At 43.2% G+C, this 14,216-nt stretch overlaps 1 protein-coding gene across 2 annotated transcripts in view; it reads right to left on the reverse strand.

Annotated features, from left to right (window-relative positions):
- Positions 1-14,216, reverse strand: part of SLC24A4 (solute carrier family 24 member 4) — a 163,305-nt gene that overhangs the window by 34,627 nt on the left and 114,462 nt on the right. For both annotated transcript variants that reach the window (XM_014524266.2, XM_006032804.2), the window contains exons 4-8: positions 9,316-9,400; positions 6,355-6,458; positions 5,682-5,756; positions 2,328-2,353; positions 1,471-1,524 (exon numbers count right to left, since the gene is read on the reverse strand). In XM_014524266.2, the coding sequence (XP_014379752.1) occupies positions 1,471-1,524; positions 2,328-2,353; positions 5,682-5,756; positions 6,355-6,458; positions 9,316-9,400 (344 nt within the window). The remainder of the gene's footprint in view (positions 1-1,470; positions 1,525-2,327; positions 2,354-5,681; positions 5,757-6,354; positions 6,459-9,315; positions 9,401-14,216) is intronic.

The raw sequence follows: 14,216 nt of genomic DNA on the forward strand, positions 1-14,216 counted from the left end.
TTCCTTAAGAAAAAGCACCCTCTTCTCTCTGAACCTTTATAAGAACTTTCTGAATTAAATGCCACCTTCTGTAAGGTCATTTATTTCACATTATAGAGGTGTTTTGTCTCTGTTTTGCTAGACCCGTGAAGTAGAGATCCTGCTGCTGTGAAAATTGCTAAGCAATTTATTCCTGAAAATTGAAAGAAGTGCAAAATAAAGCTGTATATCACCTTTGTGCAATTTCCATGCAGATGCATCTTGCTGTGTCAGGTTTTGGTTAAGACTGGCTAGTGCTATGTACCAACATACAACACACCTAAACATGATTCACTGGGTGGGGAGGGTGAGTGGGGAAGGAAGGCAGAAATAATTTCAATCCACGGGCTGCCAGGAACCTAGACCACTGGGAAGACAGCTAATTAAGTCATGCAAGAGGAAGAGTGCCTGCTATGTTGACCCTTCTACGTGGCCTAAGAATGCTATCATTAAGCTTTGGCTGACCCTGGCTTTGGGAGGCAGGAGCTGGGGGAGGTTGGGAACATAAAACGGATGGTTTTCAGGGGGGAAGGCAGAGAGTTACAAATAGGAAAGCTAATCAGCTTCCTGTGGGAGGGATGCCTCAGGAGTTTTCACAGAGGGTGAGAGTGAAGGATAACAGTGTCTCTACATGGCAGGACTGGTGTGGAAGATCCTTGCACAGGTGGCAACTTATTTCTTGTGGTCAGTTACCCGGACAAAACATGGGTGCTTGTAAAACTGACAGCGGTGCCAGGATTGGGACCTAAAACAGGGGAGTTACCAATTCACAGGGACACACAGGGCAACGTGTGCTAAATAGCATGTGTTAGAGCAGACTTGATTAACTGAGTCTGCTACAGAATGCACTCCAGCAGCCTCAGCGCCATGTGTATTCAATGTCCCTGCATTTCAAAATGGCGGCAGGAGCACTTTAACTGAAGTTCATTGAGCAAGCTTTAGTTAAAGTGCTCCCACTGCCATTTTGAAGCACAGGAAACTGAATACACATGATGGTGCAGGTGCTTTCATTAGAGTGGCTCTCAGAGCTGCTCTAATTAAAGTGCCACCCACTCTATCATGGACCACGTGTATAGATGCCCACAGTCACCCTCTTGGAGTAAAACTAAGGCAGTCTTAAAGTTTCCCCCAAAAGTACTCCCAAAATATAATCATTTTCTATTTACCTATAACTGCAGGCTACTTTACTCCCACACAACTAGGAAAAAAAATGGGTTTATGACACTTCTCTTAGCTACCTCTGAGACTTACTGCAGTTTATTAAACAACAACAAGAAAACATCCAAAGACCAGTTGATGCTTGCAGTACATATTCAGAGAGTAAACTGATCTAGCACAAAAGTGGGAGAGATAAGACAAGGCAATGAGATTCTGCATTATCCTCAGCTGGAGATCAAAGCATGATAATAGTCAAATTACAATTAAAAGAGCAGAGAAGGGAAGATCACTTACTTCATGATAAGTATATAGAATGAATACATAATGATGAGTACAAGGCTTTCCCACCTCAAAGAGAGAAAAGAAAAAAGATTAATGGGGCTATTTAAGCTGCTATCACCTTAAGATGTTTTCAGTAGGGATGTGGTATAGGTAACCTGTATGAAGAGGGGTTTTGTGCACAGACTTCCCATTGTTAATGCTAGAAGGAGTATCAGCAGAACAGGAGAGGCAAAAGACCTTGGGGTTTCAATAAACACAAATATAAATATTATGAAAATTTTCATTTTGGAGCCATACTGTAGCTAGTGAAGCCAGAGTTGCAGTCTGTCATGTTCCACATTAGAAACAGTAGGAGAAGCTGTGCTGGCAGAAGGCCTCCAAACCCACATCATTCAGGTGTGTGTGGGGGGGGGAGGGGGGTCTTATTATTTCTTTTAGGAGGTGCACGAATTCTTCCCACATTATGGCTCAGACTGCTAGCTGGGGTATGGGAGGTGAGGGCACAGCCACATACCACAACCACTTTGTGTTAAGAAGCACTCTTCCACAGTATGATTGCAAAGAGCAGTGCAACAGGATTTCAGCTTCCCTCTCTGTGGGTGAGAAAAGCAGGAAAGGGTTCCTTGAACCCTACACACCATACTAGCAGATGCAGTCTGATGTGGCTGTTAATGTTTTCTGGTTATTCCTTTTTCTTTAGTTGTAACTATTCATCATCCAAAAGATCCTAATCAAAGATAACAGGCAGTATTTCCTAGGGGCAAAATACAGTTCTCACTCATGGGATAAACATTAAGTCTCGCTAAATTGCAAGTCCAGTTTCTGAACAGTTTCACAGAGACTGCACCACTGAAAAATACTTAACTTACCATACTATTTTCTCATCATATATGAACTAGAAGAAAAAAGAAAATGAACAAATAAGTCAACCAGTTCTCCAATCCAGTTTTAAGAAATCAGCCACGCAGCTGGCAAAACATGCCCGTAGGAACTGACGGTATTTTGTCATCTGCAGCCTGGTACTACTGGAGCTTTCCCTTCCCCACTCTTCCCATCCTCACCTTCTGCCAGGGCCAGATCTAGAAGGGGCACAGTACCTCAGGTGCACCCCCACTTTTACTCTTGCTCCATTCAACAGCTGCTGAGGGAGACTGGCTACCCAGCCCAATATCACACTGGACTACAGGAAGAGGAGGTAGCTGGTAAAAAGGGAAACCAGGGGGAGGAGCAGGTGGAGAGATTTAAAGGGGATATGGCAGTGATTCTCAACCCTTAGGGAGACAGGAGATGTGAGGGGGGGAGGGAGACCCCCTTCCAGCCCCCAGCCTCTACCTGAGGGAGCAAGTGCAGCCTCTAGTGCCACAGTTGCTCCTCCAGGGACTTGCAGGCTGGGGTCCAGAGCCACCTGATCCCACGCCCCCAACCCAGTCCTCCAGAGCATGCCAAAAAAGAGGGGAAGGGGATAGGCTGAAAAGCAGTTTCATGTATGCACATCCAGTCACCTGCCCACAGCAGAGCGTGCTGCTTAGAGCAGGCAGCACAGGAGCTGCTGGAGCCTAGAAGAAGGTATGTGCACCACTTGCTCCTCCCCAGTACCCATGGCTCCTAGCTGCCCTGAGCAGCACACACTGCTGCATGCAGGCTTTTCAGCCCAGCTTGTCCCCCTGCTTCTCACATGCTCCCACCACAGTGGGGTCAGGTGGCTCAGGACCCTTAAGTGAGAGTCCCCAGAGGAACAGCTGTGACAGTAGAGGTGCTTGCTCCCCCAGGCACAGGCTGGGGACTGGGAAGAGATGCCCCTCATTCCTCCCCTCTCCCTGAGCTCCATTTGTGTTCTGTTGTCCCTTGCTGCCTCACTGAGCCCCTCGGTGCCCCTCATGTGCCATGTGTGTGCACCTTGTCCTGCTGGCTGGGTGTTTCTGGGCTGGAGTTCAGAGGGAGAAACTCCAAGCCCCTTAGCTGGAGTTTGTCATAACCCAATTATAGCAGTGCCCATGACACAAGCAAGAGATACCAGTTAAAGCAGTTTTATTTTGCACTAGGTTAACTAAGGGTTAACAAAATGATAGTAACAGCCTTCTCCGCTGTGCATGCCAACAAGAGATTTATTGCTGCGCCACTAACAGAAATGAAACTTTAACCTTCTGTGCTTTACATAAATCATTATAACTGGTCAGAGTAATACAGGGAGTAGCCCTGTAGAGAAAACCGCTATATAATTGGCAATTCTAATTAAATTTATGATGTGGCGAAAAGCAATTGGCTATTACACAAATAAAACCCGTTTTTACTTCCGTGAAGTCGGAGACCTCCGTACACACCTTGGAGACCTCTGAACATACGTGTCAGAGTAATTAGACAATTTGATCACTTGTCTAAGTTCCCCGTCTTTGACCCAAGTTCAGATGTAAATCAACGACTGCCGGCCTGACCATTTCTGCCCGAACGCTTATGCAGACCGACTTAATGAACCCTAAGCTGTAACTAACCAAGTATCTGACCTCCGTCATTCACCACCTTGATGGCGTAAGTAAACAATCTTAATTTGCAACCGATAAGCATCCGCCTAAATAATTCCACTCCAAGCGTCACAAGTACCCGCCTGACGGCCTTCTAAGGCTCCGGACCCCTCGCTGCAGTGCACGGCAGCGACAGAGTTTAGGGGAAGATTGCCTTGGGGGGAATAAGGCCAGATATTGGCCCATGGGTTCCCAGTCCTGAATACTGACCTGGACCCATATCCAGATGCCACATTGGGAGCAAAAGTGCACAGGGCCAGATAGAGTAGGAGAGAGCACTTTGAAGGGGTGACTGCTATACTTATATACATTTTCTATTATATTACATATGACTGCTATACTTATATACATTTTATATTATATTATAATATTAGTAATGCATTTAGTTAATTAATATGTTACTTAATAATGTAACATTTATACTATGCAAATAATATATTTATTTTTTAAATGGGGTGCCAATAAATTCTGAATTTTTCCAGAGGGGTCTAAAAAGGTTGAGAACCACTGGGATAGGGTAACAGTGTGGAAACCTGGAGGTTCCCAGGGTTCAGCTTCTGGGTGTGGGGGAGGAAGTCCCATCTCCTTTCCCCCCCTGTTGTTCCCCTCCAGGTAGGAAGTGTGGCTGGTGCCAAAGAAAGCAAACTGTTGGTATCAAAGCCAGCAGGTAATCGGGTAGGCAGCGTAGAGCCCTAAGTTGGGTTCCAGGGGTCCAGGAAGGGTGCTGCACCTGAGGAAATATCCATCCCTGTCCCCCTTCCCCTCTACGTGGCCAGTGCCCCTGTTGCAATAATGGAGCAAACTACCCTCTCTGAAGCCAGAGAATGGGTCAGCCAACACAGAGTCCTGAGTCATGATCTTCAGAGTGTGACTCTTCCACATGCATAGGTAGCTGGGCTCCGCACCCCAATCCCCTGCAGCTGCACAAAGAACAGCAGCAGTGAAAGCCTCACTTCTATTTAAGGGCAGCACTTTAAGGTGTCCCAAAGCCATGTCTGTCTGCAGCCCTCTTGCAATGTTTGTTGCAGTCCCATACCTTATGAATCTTACTCAGTCATGTCACTATCTTTGCGAGAGGCTGCTATTAATATTATTCAGCTAAATAGGGTAAACGTATGTATGAGAGAGAGACATGCATGCGCACTCAGTATATATGATTGACAGAGAGTAGGAGCATGTACTTTGGAAATGGCTGGCATTCCGATAACAGTATGGACTGTCTCCAATTTTCAACAACCAAAGCCATGGAGTTTCTCCAAAAGCTACTCTAGAATTGAAGTTTTCCAAAAATGCTGCCCCTTTAGCTGGCTGCTCTGATTGTGCAGGACAAACCCATGTGCAGAAGCAAACAGTCATTCTTCATCCCCAACATGGAGATGCAGATTAGAAATCCATCCACCAAGAAAAATTGCTTGGATTAGGGTGGAATGCTAACTACAGACAGAGAAGTACAGTCTGCACAGTGTATCAATGGACTGTCTTGCAAAACTTTATGGGCTATAGGCTATGCCAGCCTTCTGCCCAGGGCTCTATGAGGTTTTTTATTTGTGCCAGACTGGAAAACCCTTACTCACCCTGATAACTCATCACTTCTGCCCCACTCCTGGGACAGCTTACATAAATAACCACTTACCAATGTAAAGACAAGGCTCACAGTCTGGCCCTCTGTAATTAAACATATTCATGATTAAAAGGGTCACTCACAGCAATAAGTATGATCACAGATAGCGTGTAGTAGACAGAATCCCTGAACACAGCCCACCAGGTGAGACGAACCACCTGAAAAACAGGCACAAAGTTAGGCCACAAAATAATTGCTATTCCAATATTTTAAAGGTAAAGTAAGTATTTGATTTTCAGTTATATTCATATGAGTAGTCCTTCTGAAGTCAACTTCAATACTTGTTCAACTAAAATTGCATACTTAAATGTTAGCAAGATTGGACCTTAACATGCATCTATAATTACCACCATTGCTAAAAATCTATAAAGCTCATCACTAATTAAACCTATTTATTACTATTTTTTTTATTTGTCATGGTTTCAGTTGTAAAGTATAACAATGCTGTTCTGCTAATCAGTGATTCCCATTTAATTTTATTTTAAATCAGATATATCCAGAAATAAAAAACCCTGATATTCAGAAACCAGTTCTTGAAAAGACTTTTACTTCAGAGCACAAACTGATCAGTAGATAGGTTAGGAAGGAAATATCCTCCCAATATGCACACTGGAATTGGCAACAGAACATGGGACTGGAATGTGGGAAGTAATTGCCTTTCTCTGGGTGTCAGTTATCAGTGATTTGGAGAAGCTAAGGCTGCAGCTGGACCTCTGGCAACATTAGCCATTTCCAAATGCAAAGTAAACTACTCACCTGTCCTGCAAATATCCCACAGACACCAATTATGCAGAGGATGTTGAAAACTGCGGAACCGACAATTGTCCCAACTCCTACATCACCATGAGTGATAAATACACCTGTAGAAAAAGCAATTGAATGAATTATTAAATCCTACTCTATAGTTATAGGCTATGACTATTTATTTGAAACATGCATTAAACAGTGAGGAATAAATTATTAATTGAAAGTATAATCAAAACAAAACTCTTAATGAATGGAAACATTTCAATTGCACCTTCTGCAATTTCAAGGTAGGTAACAGTTCCATGCTTAGCTTGAACAATTTCATATATTTTTTTTTTCATTGGAAGCAGAGAACTGCTTCCTCTTGTCAGCTACTTCAAGAGGAAATGCTGTCTTTCACAGTTCTGCTGGTAGTGGTGAGTAATACTTCATTAGAACAGATGGAAAAACATATCGTGTCACATGAAAACTGTGAAATACAGTTGATTTCAAATGTTATAAGAAAACACAAGAACTTTCCATCCAGCCTATTAACTCCAAGATCTTTTTCTTCACTACTGCTGCCTAGCCAGTTATTCCCATTTTCCTGTATTTGATTCAAATCTTCAAGGGTTGCACTTTACAGTTGTCTCTATTGAAATCTCTCTTGTTGATTTAAAACCATTTTTCCAATTAAACAAAATCACTTTAAATTCTAATCCTGTCCTCCAAAGTGCTTTCAACCCCTTTGAGCCCGGTGGCCTCAGCAGGTTTTCTGCATGTAACCTCTATTCCATTAACCAAACTTTTAGGGAAAGTATTGAATAGCACTGAGTAAAAGACAGACCCCTGTGAGGCCCCTTTCTTTAAACACCCTCCCAGTTTTATAGTGATGACTTTGAGAGTATTTTTCTCTCCATCTATATCATTTCATTTAGAAGATGACTTCATCTAGATCATATATTTTCCATGTTTGTTTATAAGAATGTCATCTAGAATAGTGTCAAAAACCTCACCGAAGTCAAGCTATATCACACCTACATTCTCCCCCATATCCCCTTCCTTAGTTAGAGGGCATACAATTTCTTTCTACAGTTAGGCAGGTTATAGGTTTGAGCTTTGCTTCAGATGTAAATGTGTACCTGGTCTTTTGGCCCAGGGATTTAACAGAGGTGGAACATGTTACATCACTCTTGTGTGCTGGTGGATACAGAAAGTGATGTACCTTAACTATGATACATAAGGCTTGGGCTTGGGCAGATCTATGACAAGGCCAATCAAGGAAGGAAATTAGAGTTGTTTAATACAATTTGTTCTTGATTAATCCACATGAGCTGTTTTTCTTCACCTTATCCCGTTGGTACTTATAAAATACACCATTAATTTCTCCTAGAATATTTTTGGGGAAAGAATTTAGCCTGACTGGTCTGTAATTTTTTGAGTCCTCCTCCCCCCTCACCTTTTAAAGTTCGGTACTATGTTTGCCCTCCTTCCCGCTTCTGGGACCTCCGCAGATTCTCAAAGATAATTGCTAATGGCTTAGAGATTACATCAGCAAACAGCCTTTGAAGGCAGTTAGTCCCTTAAGCACCTCCTATGGATTTCCTCAGGCCTGATGAATTGAACACATTTATATTACCTACATATTCTTTAACCTGTTCATTTGCTTTTCTGACAAGTAGCTCTGTCCTTGCTAAAATGATCTGTTTAACAACTAACCTTTTTTGTGAAGGCTGAAGTGAAGAAAGTATGCATGCTGAGGTACTCTGCCTCACCTGTTGCTTGGTCTGCGCCCCTGTTAAGTTATAGATGTATACTTTCCTATACTTTCCTCTTACTTCTAATGCAGGGGTATCAAAATCATTTGGCCCTGCTGGCCTGATAAGGGTCACTGGTTCAGTCTATAGGCCAGACTAGGACAAACCCCTTGTGCAGTGCCTGCAGTACTTGGTTCAGCCTGCACACATCAGGCACTAGTCCAGTGATCTGGCCCACGGCCAGTGATCTGGCCCCATATCAAACATATGTTTGACCCTGTTCTAATGCATTTACAAAATCTTTTCTTCTTTCCTTTTTTTGGCCTGTTCTAGTAACTGTAACTAATTCTGCCTCCTAGACTCTGATTTTATCCCTTATGCTATTTCTATATACTCATCCTTAGTCATATACTCTTGTTTCTACTTTTGGAATGATTCCTTTTGATTCTGAGGTCGTTAAAGAGTACCGGAAGGACCCATAATAGTTTTTAACTATGCTTCCTACATTTCTCTGAACCAGGATCATTTGTCATTGCATTTAACTATCTCCAAAAGATGCTGCAAGGACTAGAAAGTGTAAGGACCCTGACATCATGAAAATGAGGTCATGCAACTACTTAAACTAGTGCAAAAAAAAAAGGAAACCACTATCTTTAGATCAGATGCCATAGGGTAGACAGATGTTATGGCTTATATTGGCCTTTATTTATGCACCGGTATATTGTCCTTGCAGTAGATCAAACTACTGTCTTTGAAGTCCATGCAGCTACACAGCTGTAACTGGAAGGGAAATTTGTACATGGTGGATAATGTACAGCATTAAAATCTCTACCTTCACACTGAGAGGAATCAGCTATAACTTCTTAAACCCTGAACAAGGGTACAATGAAACCACTACCCTTGCTGGAGGGCAGATTTTGAGTACTGGAATGCACAATATAAAACCAGTAGAATATAAATATATAATCATAGGAAAGTAAGGCTGGAAGGGACTTCACAAGCTAAAGTAGTCCAGCCCCCTCCTCAAGGCAGGATCATCCCTGACTGAACCATCCCAGCTAAGTGTCTGTCCAAGCTGCTCTTGAACATTTCCCATATGAAACCTATTAGCACTTGCTGTAAACATAGTGAAGAACTGTGTCACTTATTAAGTCCCACTGCATAATCTGTTCCTAACCTTTTCATGGCCAGTAAAGACAAAGACATACTAGACATACTAGTTATAGGTTCTTACCTATAACAGAGGCAAACAATTCTGGGGTTGAGCTTCCTGCAGCCATGAAAGTGGCTCCAGCAACATCTTCACTCAAATGTAGTTTCTGGAACAAAAGTGTTTATTAATTCAGTCTTACTAGTCATTTTTATACACCATAGTTCTATAGTTAAAGAGGCAAAATCTTCTTGCTTTTTGGTCACATAATTAACTCTTAGAAAATGAACTGCTGCTATGTTGTAGCTAAAACCAACACATAAGTTGCAACAAACATGTTTTGGGCAAATAAAGGGGTCATCCCATAACCCAGTGGGGCATCAGTTGAAGAATATTACCAATATTACCAATGGAATATTTCCATTTACCAAGATGTGGATTCTAGCATTTGGCAGACTCAAGCAAGATGTCATATTTGGAACTTTAAAACAACAGTTCAGGAAACCGTGATGCCAATGCTACTGTGCAGTAGCAACAAGCTACTGCACAGTAGCTCATTGTTACTGTGCAGTAGGGTTGGAAATGACCCATGCACCACTAGAACTTTACAGTAATGGCGGTTACTGTGCAGTCTTTTAGTACTTGCTAAAATAACATTTTTGCCAGAAGAGTAAGTGGCTAACAAGAATTCAGAGTGGTTGGCTAAGGCAAGTACTAAATGATAGGGGTGTGCAAAACAGACCCTATTTGATTCAGATTCAGGCCAGATCGGGGACAGTGATTTGATTCGTTGATTTGGATCACTGTCCTGGACTCGATTTGGCTGAATCCAAATCTGAAGATGCTGATTCAGAGAATTGGCGATTCAGCCATAGACACAGCTTTAAATGTTTTCTCTACATACCTTGAGGTACCAGGCATGGTTTGTGAATGCTGCGATGCTGGGGCAGAAAGAGAGTTCCACGGGAGCACGACCTGCCCCGCATGCTCGGTGGTGAACCCCGAAGTGGACTAGAAGTACTTCTGGGTCTGCCAGGGAGTGCGCCAGGGTCCCCCCACACACACCTCCCTAGCTTGGAGATCAGCTGCAGGGGGACCCTGGGTGCCCCCCCAGACCCAGGAGGCACCAATCATCAAGCTAGGGGAGCACAGGGGGCACCCCAGCGCACTCCCCAACAGGCCCAGAAGTGGATCCAAAGTACTTCTGGTCCACTTCTGGGTCTGCTGTCGAGTGTACTGGGGAGCCCTCCACACTTCTGTGGGACACTCCATGCACCCCAGCAGTGCAGCATTCACGAGCTGCCTGCTACCTAGAGGTATGTAGAAAAAACATTTAAAGCTGTGTCTATGTTCAAATTGCCGAATCTTTCCGAATCCCTCCGAATCGATTTGGAGGGTTCCGATTCAATTCGGAGAGATTAAAGGGTCCTCTGATTTGATTCGAATTCAGAGATTTGGCCACCGAATTGGGCTGAATCTCCACTGAATCAAATCAGGGACTGAAGCTTTGCACAACCCTACTAAATGACTGTGCAGTAACAACTGTGCAGTTGGGTGCACATTTAGACATACCCAGTAAGCTTCTAAAATCTGTCAATAAAATAGTGAGAGGAAAATATAACTTATGTGGATTGGTCCTGTAAAAAGTAGGCCCAGTTTTGATTTCATTTTCTAGCGTGAGAATCATGTATGAAATCAGGTCAGTTTCAGAAAGAGGACTGTGTCCTGTAGACAGATTTATTTTCATTATACTGTTTCCTGAGTGCTAATCTAAAAGTAGTTGCCTTACAACTTTCAAACCATTTCCTCAGATGGTATGAACACAGACCGCTCCATGGGTGGGCAATGTCTGTTTAGACCAGCTGAAGATATTTCTCATGAACTATTAAGATCTCATGGATGAAATTTTTTTTTTTTTTTACAAGGGTCCATAGCCTCACCATTTCATGCCATTTGCAAGGATGGAAAAATGAGCAGTGGCAAAAGGAGCAGTTCAGGAAGACAGAATGTCTCATGGGTATTTGGCACCTTCATGAGCTGGCAGTTTGTACATCATGAAGAATGTCTAGAAAGCTAACTTCTGGGTCTAAGGTGCTCAATCATTGTTAATATGGGTGAGACAGTTAAACATGAATGTGCCAACCACTCTAGATTCTTGCTAGGTGCTTACTCTTCTGGCAGAAGGGAGTAGGTTTAAGAAAGAATCAAAAGCAATATTCATGGCATACTTTTTATACCATATAGCAGAGATGGATCCAGGGGGGTACACTTGTGCACTTACACTACACTTTTATATCTTCTGCACCCAACATTTTAAACCAAGTGCCTAACAGTGGCAGCAGCATTTCTAGTCAGGCAGCAGTGAGGGAGTCAGTTGAATTGATGGCTCATTATACTCTACCAGATTCCTACTATACCTTTAATTCCACAGGTATTAAGGACCCTCTCAATTTTAACGGTCTTAATGTTCCCCTAATTAAGTTATTTTTTCTTCTGCAATTCTGCTCTTAGCTCTCCTGATAATGTACCTCCTATTTCACAACCCTACAGTCTGTTTTTAACTCTAGCTAAAAACGTTAACTCAGTGAAGCATCCGAGGCATTGTCAAGACGCTCAAGCAAGCTAGATTTTGTTTTATGAATCTGAAAAATTCTAATGACTTCAGAAGTAGTGGAACAATATGTTTTAATTATCTTTTGCCTAGTGTGTTGTGTTTTTTATACATAATATATGATATAGCAGATTTATATTAGCTTTTGCTGCAATCTTAAACTGAATAATATAGCCATAGGCCACTAGCTTATTAGTAAAGCTTCTAGTTTCTGTTTAACCTGATAAAAGTATGCATTGTGTTATATGTGACAATGTACCACACCACCTGCACTGCCTTTTTCAAAATCCTAGATTCACCCATGCTGTATAGCAAGACCACATTGAGGACAGCACATCTGAAAACTGAAAAAAGACTGTTACTGAATACTTCACTAGTGTTATCTGCTTTAATCTATTCTTTCATCTATTATTCTGCTGATAACATCAGTAAAAGTTACCTCTACTCAGCTGAAATTATGTCTAACTATCCAGAGGGGTGGAGGAAAAGATGCCTTATTAGCTAGGAGAGCTGGCCAGAAGTTTTCTGATATGAAATGTTGTCAAAGCAAAAAAAGAATAAAGAGATTTTTATATTACAATCAGCACCCCAGCTGGTTGGAAAGCTCTTGCCAAAATAAAAACTTAGACGAAAATTTAAATTTTTTCCCTGTCCTGGAAACTCCATTAACTAATAAATACATTTCTAAAGTGCTGTGAGCAATTATAGTGCTACATTATGTTTTCTAATAATGACAATAATGCATTATTTTCTCTAATTAAAATGTCACAGATCTAGCTCATGTGGGCCCTGTACATAAAATAACCTACTTCATTAGTTCTTATGTCTATTTTTTTCCTTTCCAGTAATTTATCCCTGCAGATATTCTGCACTGACTTCTGAGGTATTACAACTTTTGTATTTCATACCAGGATGAAAATTTTAAACAAAAACAGAGGAGGGCTCTAGAACAGCTCGTACTGTACATTAGTAAACACAGTACACACTTGGCATCCAGCATACCCAGACTGAAGCAGAGCAGGGACTCAAATCTAGCTCTTTCTAATCCTAGGAAAAGCCTTGACTATCAGGCTTTTAGTTATTCTTTGGCCTTTTCCTTCCCTCTGTTTCTGGCCAAAAATCTACCTCATTCCTCCAAGACCTGAAACAACTAACCATCTAAAGCTTTCACAAAATGGTGTGAACTCAGAACCTCCCCCTACCCCCCCAAAACAAAAACACGCAACCTCCCAAAACTAGACAAAATAGGCACGTTCCAATGCAAGAACATTTTGTTGAAAAATTCCCAATCAGATCTAATACTGAACACTTTCAAAAAGGGGCTCTCATGGTTAAAGTTGTAGCTTAATGCTCTTCCATACTATCAGATTCTTAAGGCCAGAAAGACTTCACAATTACACCCCTTCTTTTAGCCAAATAGTCATGTCAGTAGCAAAACTCACACACATCTCACAATCAATGCAGATCTTTCCATCTTTTCTTTTTTTTAATGGATGTTAGAACCAGAGCAGAGTAATAAATGCAATTAGGCTTATAGTGTAGCAGCCTTTAAAAAATGGACCCACCTGAACAGAATGGGAAGAGCTGCCTGGCAGAGACAGAGTTTGTCCCAGAGGGGACACTGTAGGCTCTGAGGGCAAGTGAAGCTGTTTGGGCGCAGCCCCGTTGGAAGTGGGAGGGGTGATGTAACCCCAGACAGTTTTGAAAGAGCCATTAGCAAAAGCCCAGGAAGGGCCCTGAGCTGGGATTGGCTGAGAGGCTTGGATAAAAGGGGGGTAGGGAAGAGAGGGGGGTGGTGTTTGCGCGGGGGGGGGGGGGGGGGGGAACAAGAGAGAGAGAGGGGGTTGAGCGGTAGGCTGGAGACCGGATTGAGAGTCTCAGTGTAGTGGTCCTTCGGAGAGCCCCTGAGAGAGGCCTGCTGGAGCAGAGTGGAGAAGCTGCAGCAGCAGGAGCGGGCAGGGCCTGCTGGTGTGGAGATCCCAAGTCTGAAGAGACCTTCCTGCAGCTGGTGTGGCTGGGTGAGCACAGCAGAGCTGGGGTGGGGACTGCCGGAGTCTGCCCTAGTTTCCCTGAGGGGTGAGGAGCCCCAGGGGCAGGCCAAGCCCAGGGAGGGGCTACATTTGCTGGGGCTGTGAGGCTGTGCGGGGCAGGAGGGTAGCCTGCAGCCCAGGCACTGCTCACAGCAGAACCAGGGAAGGGGGCAAAGGCAGGGGAAGGCTGTCTTGCAGGAACTGCAGAGGAGCTGCTGCTTGCTGCTCAGAGACCCCAGGAGCACGGAGATGGACACCAGCACCAGGGAGCATCCACAGACCACGTGCAAGGTCTGTGGACGCCCGCTCCCTGAGATACCCCACCGGGGCGGCGCACACAGTGG

This window comes from Alligator sinensis, unplaced genomic scaffold (genome assembly GCF_000455745.1).
Source record: "Alligator sinensis unplaced genomic scaffold, ASM45574v1 scaffold645_1, whole genome shotgun sequence".
NCBI lineage: Eukaryota > Metazoa > Chordata > Crocodylia > Alligatoridae > Alligator > Alligator sinensis.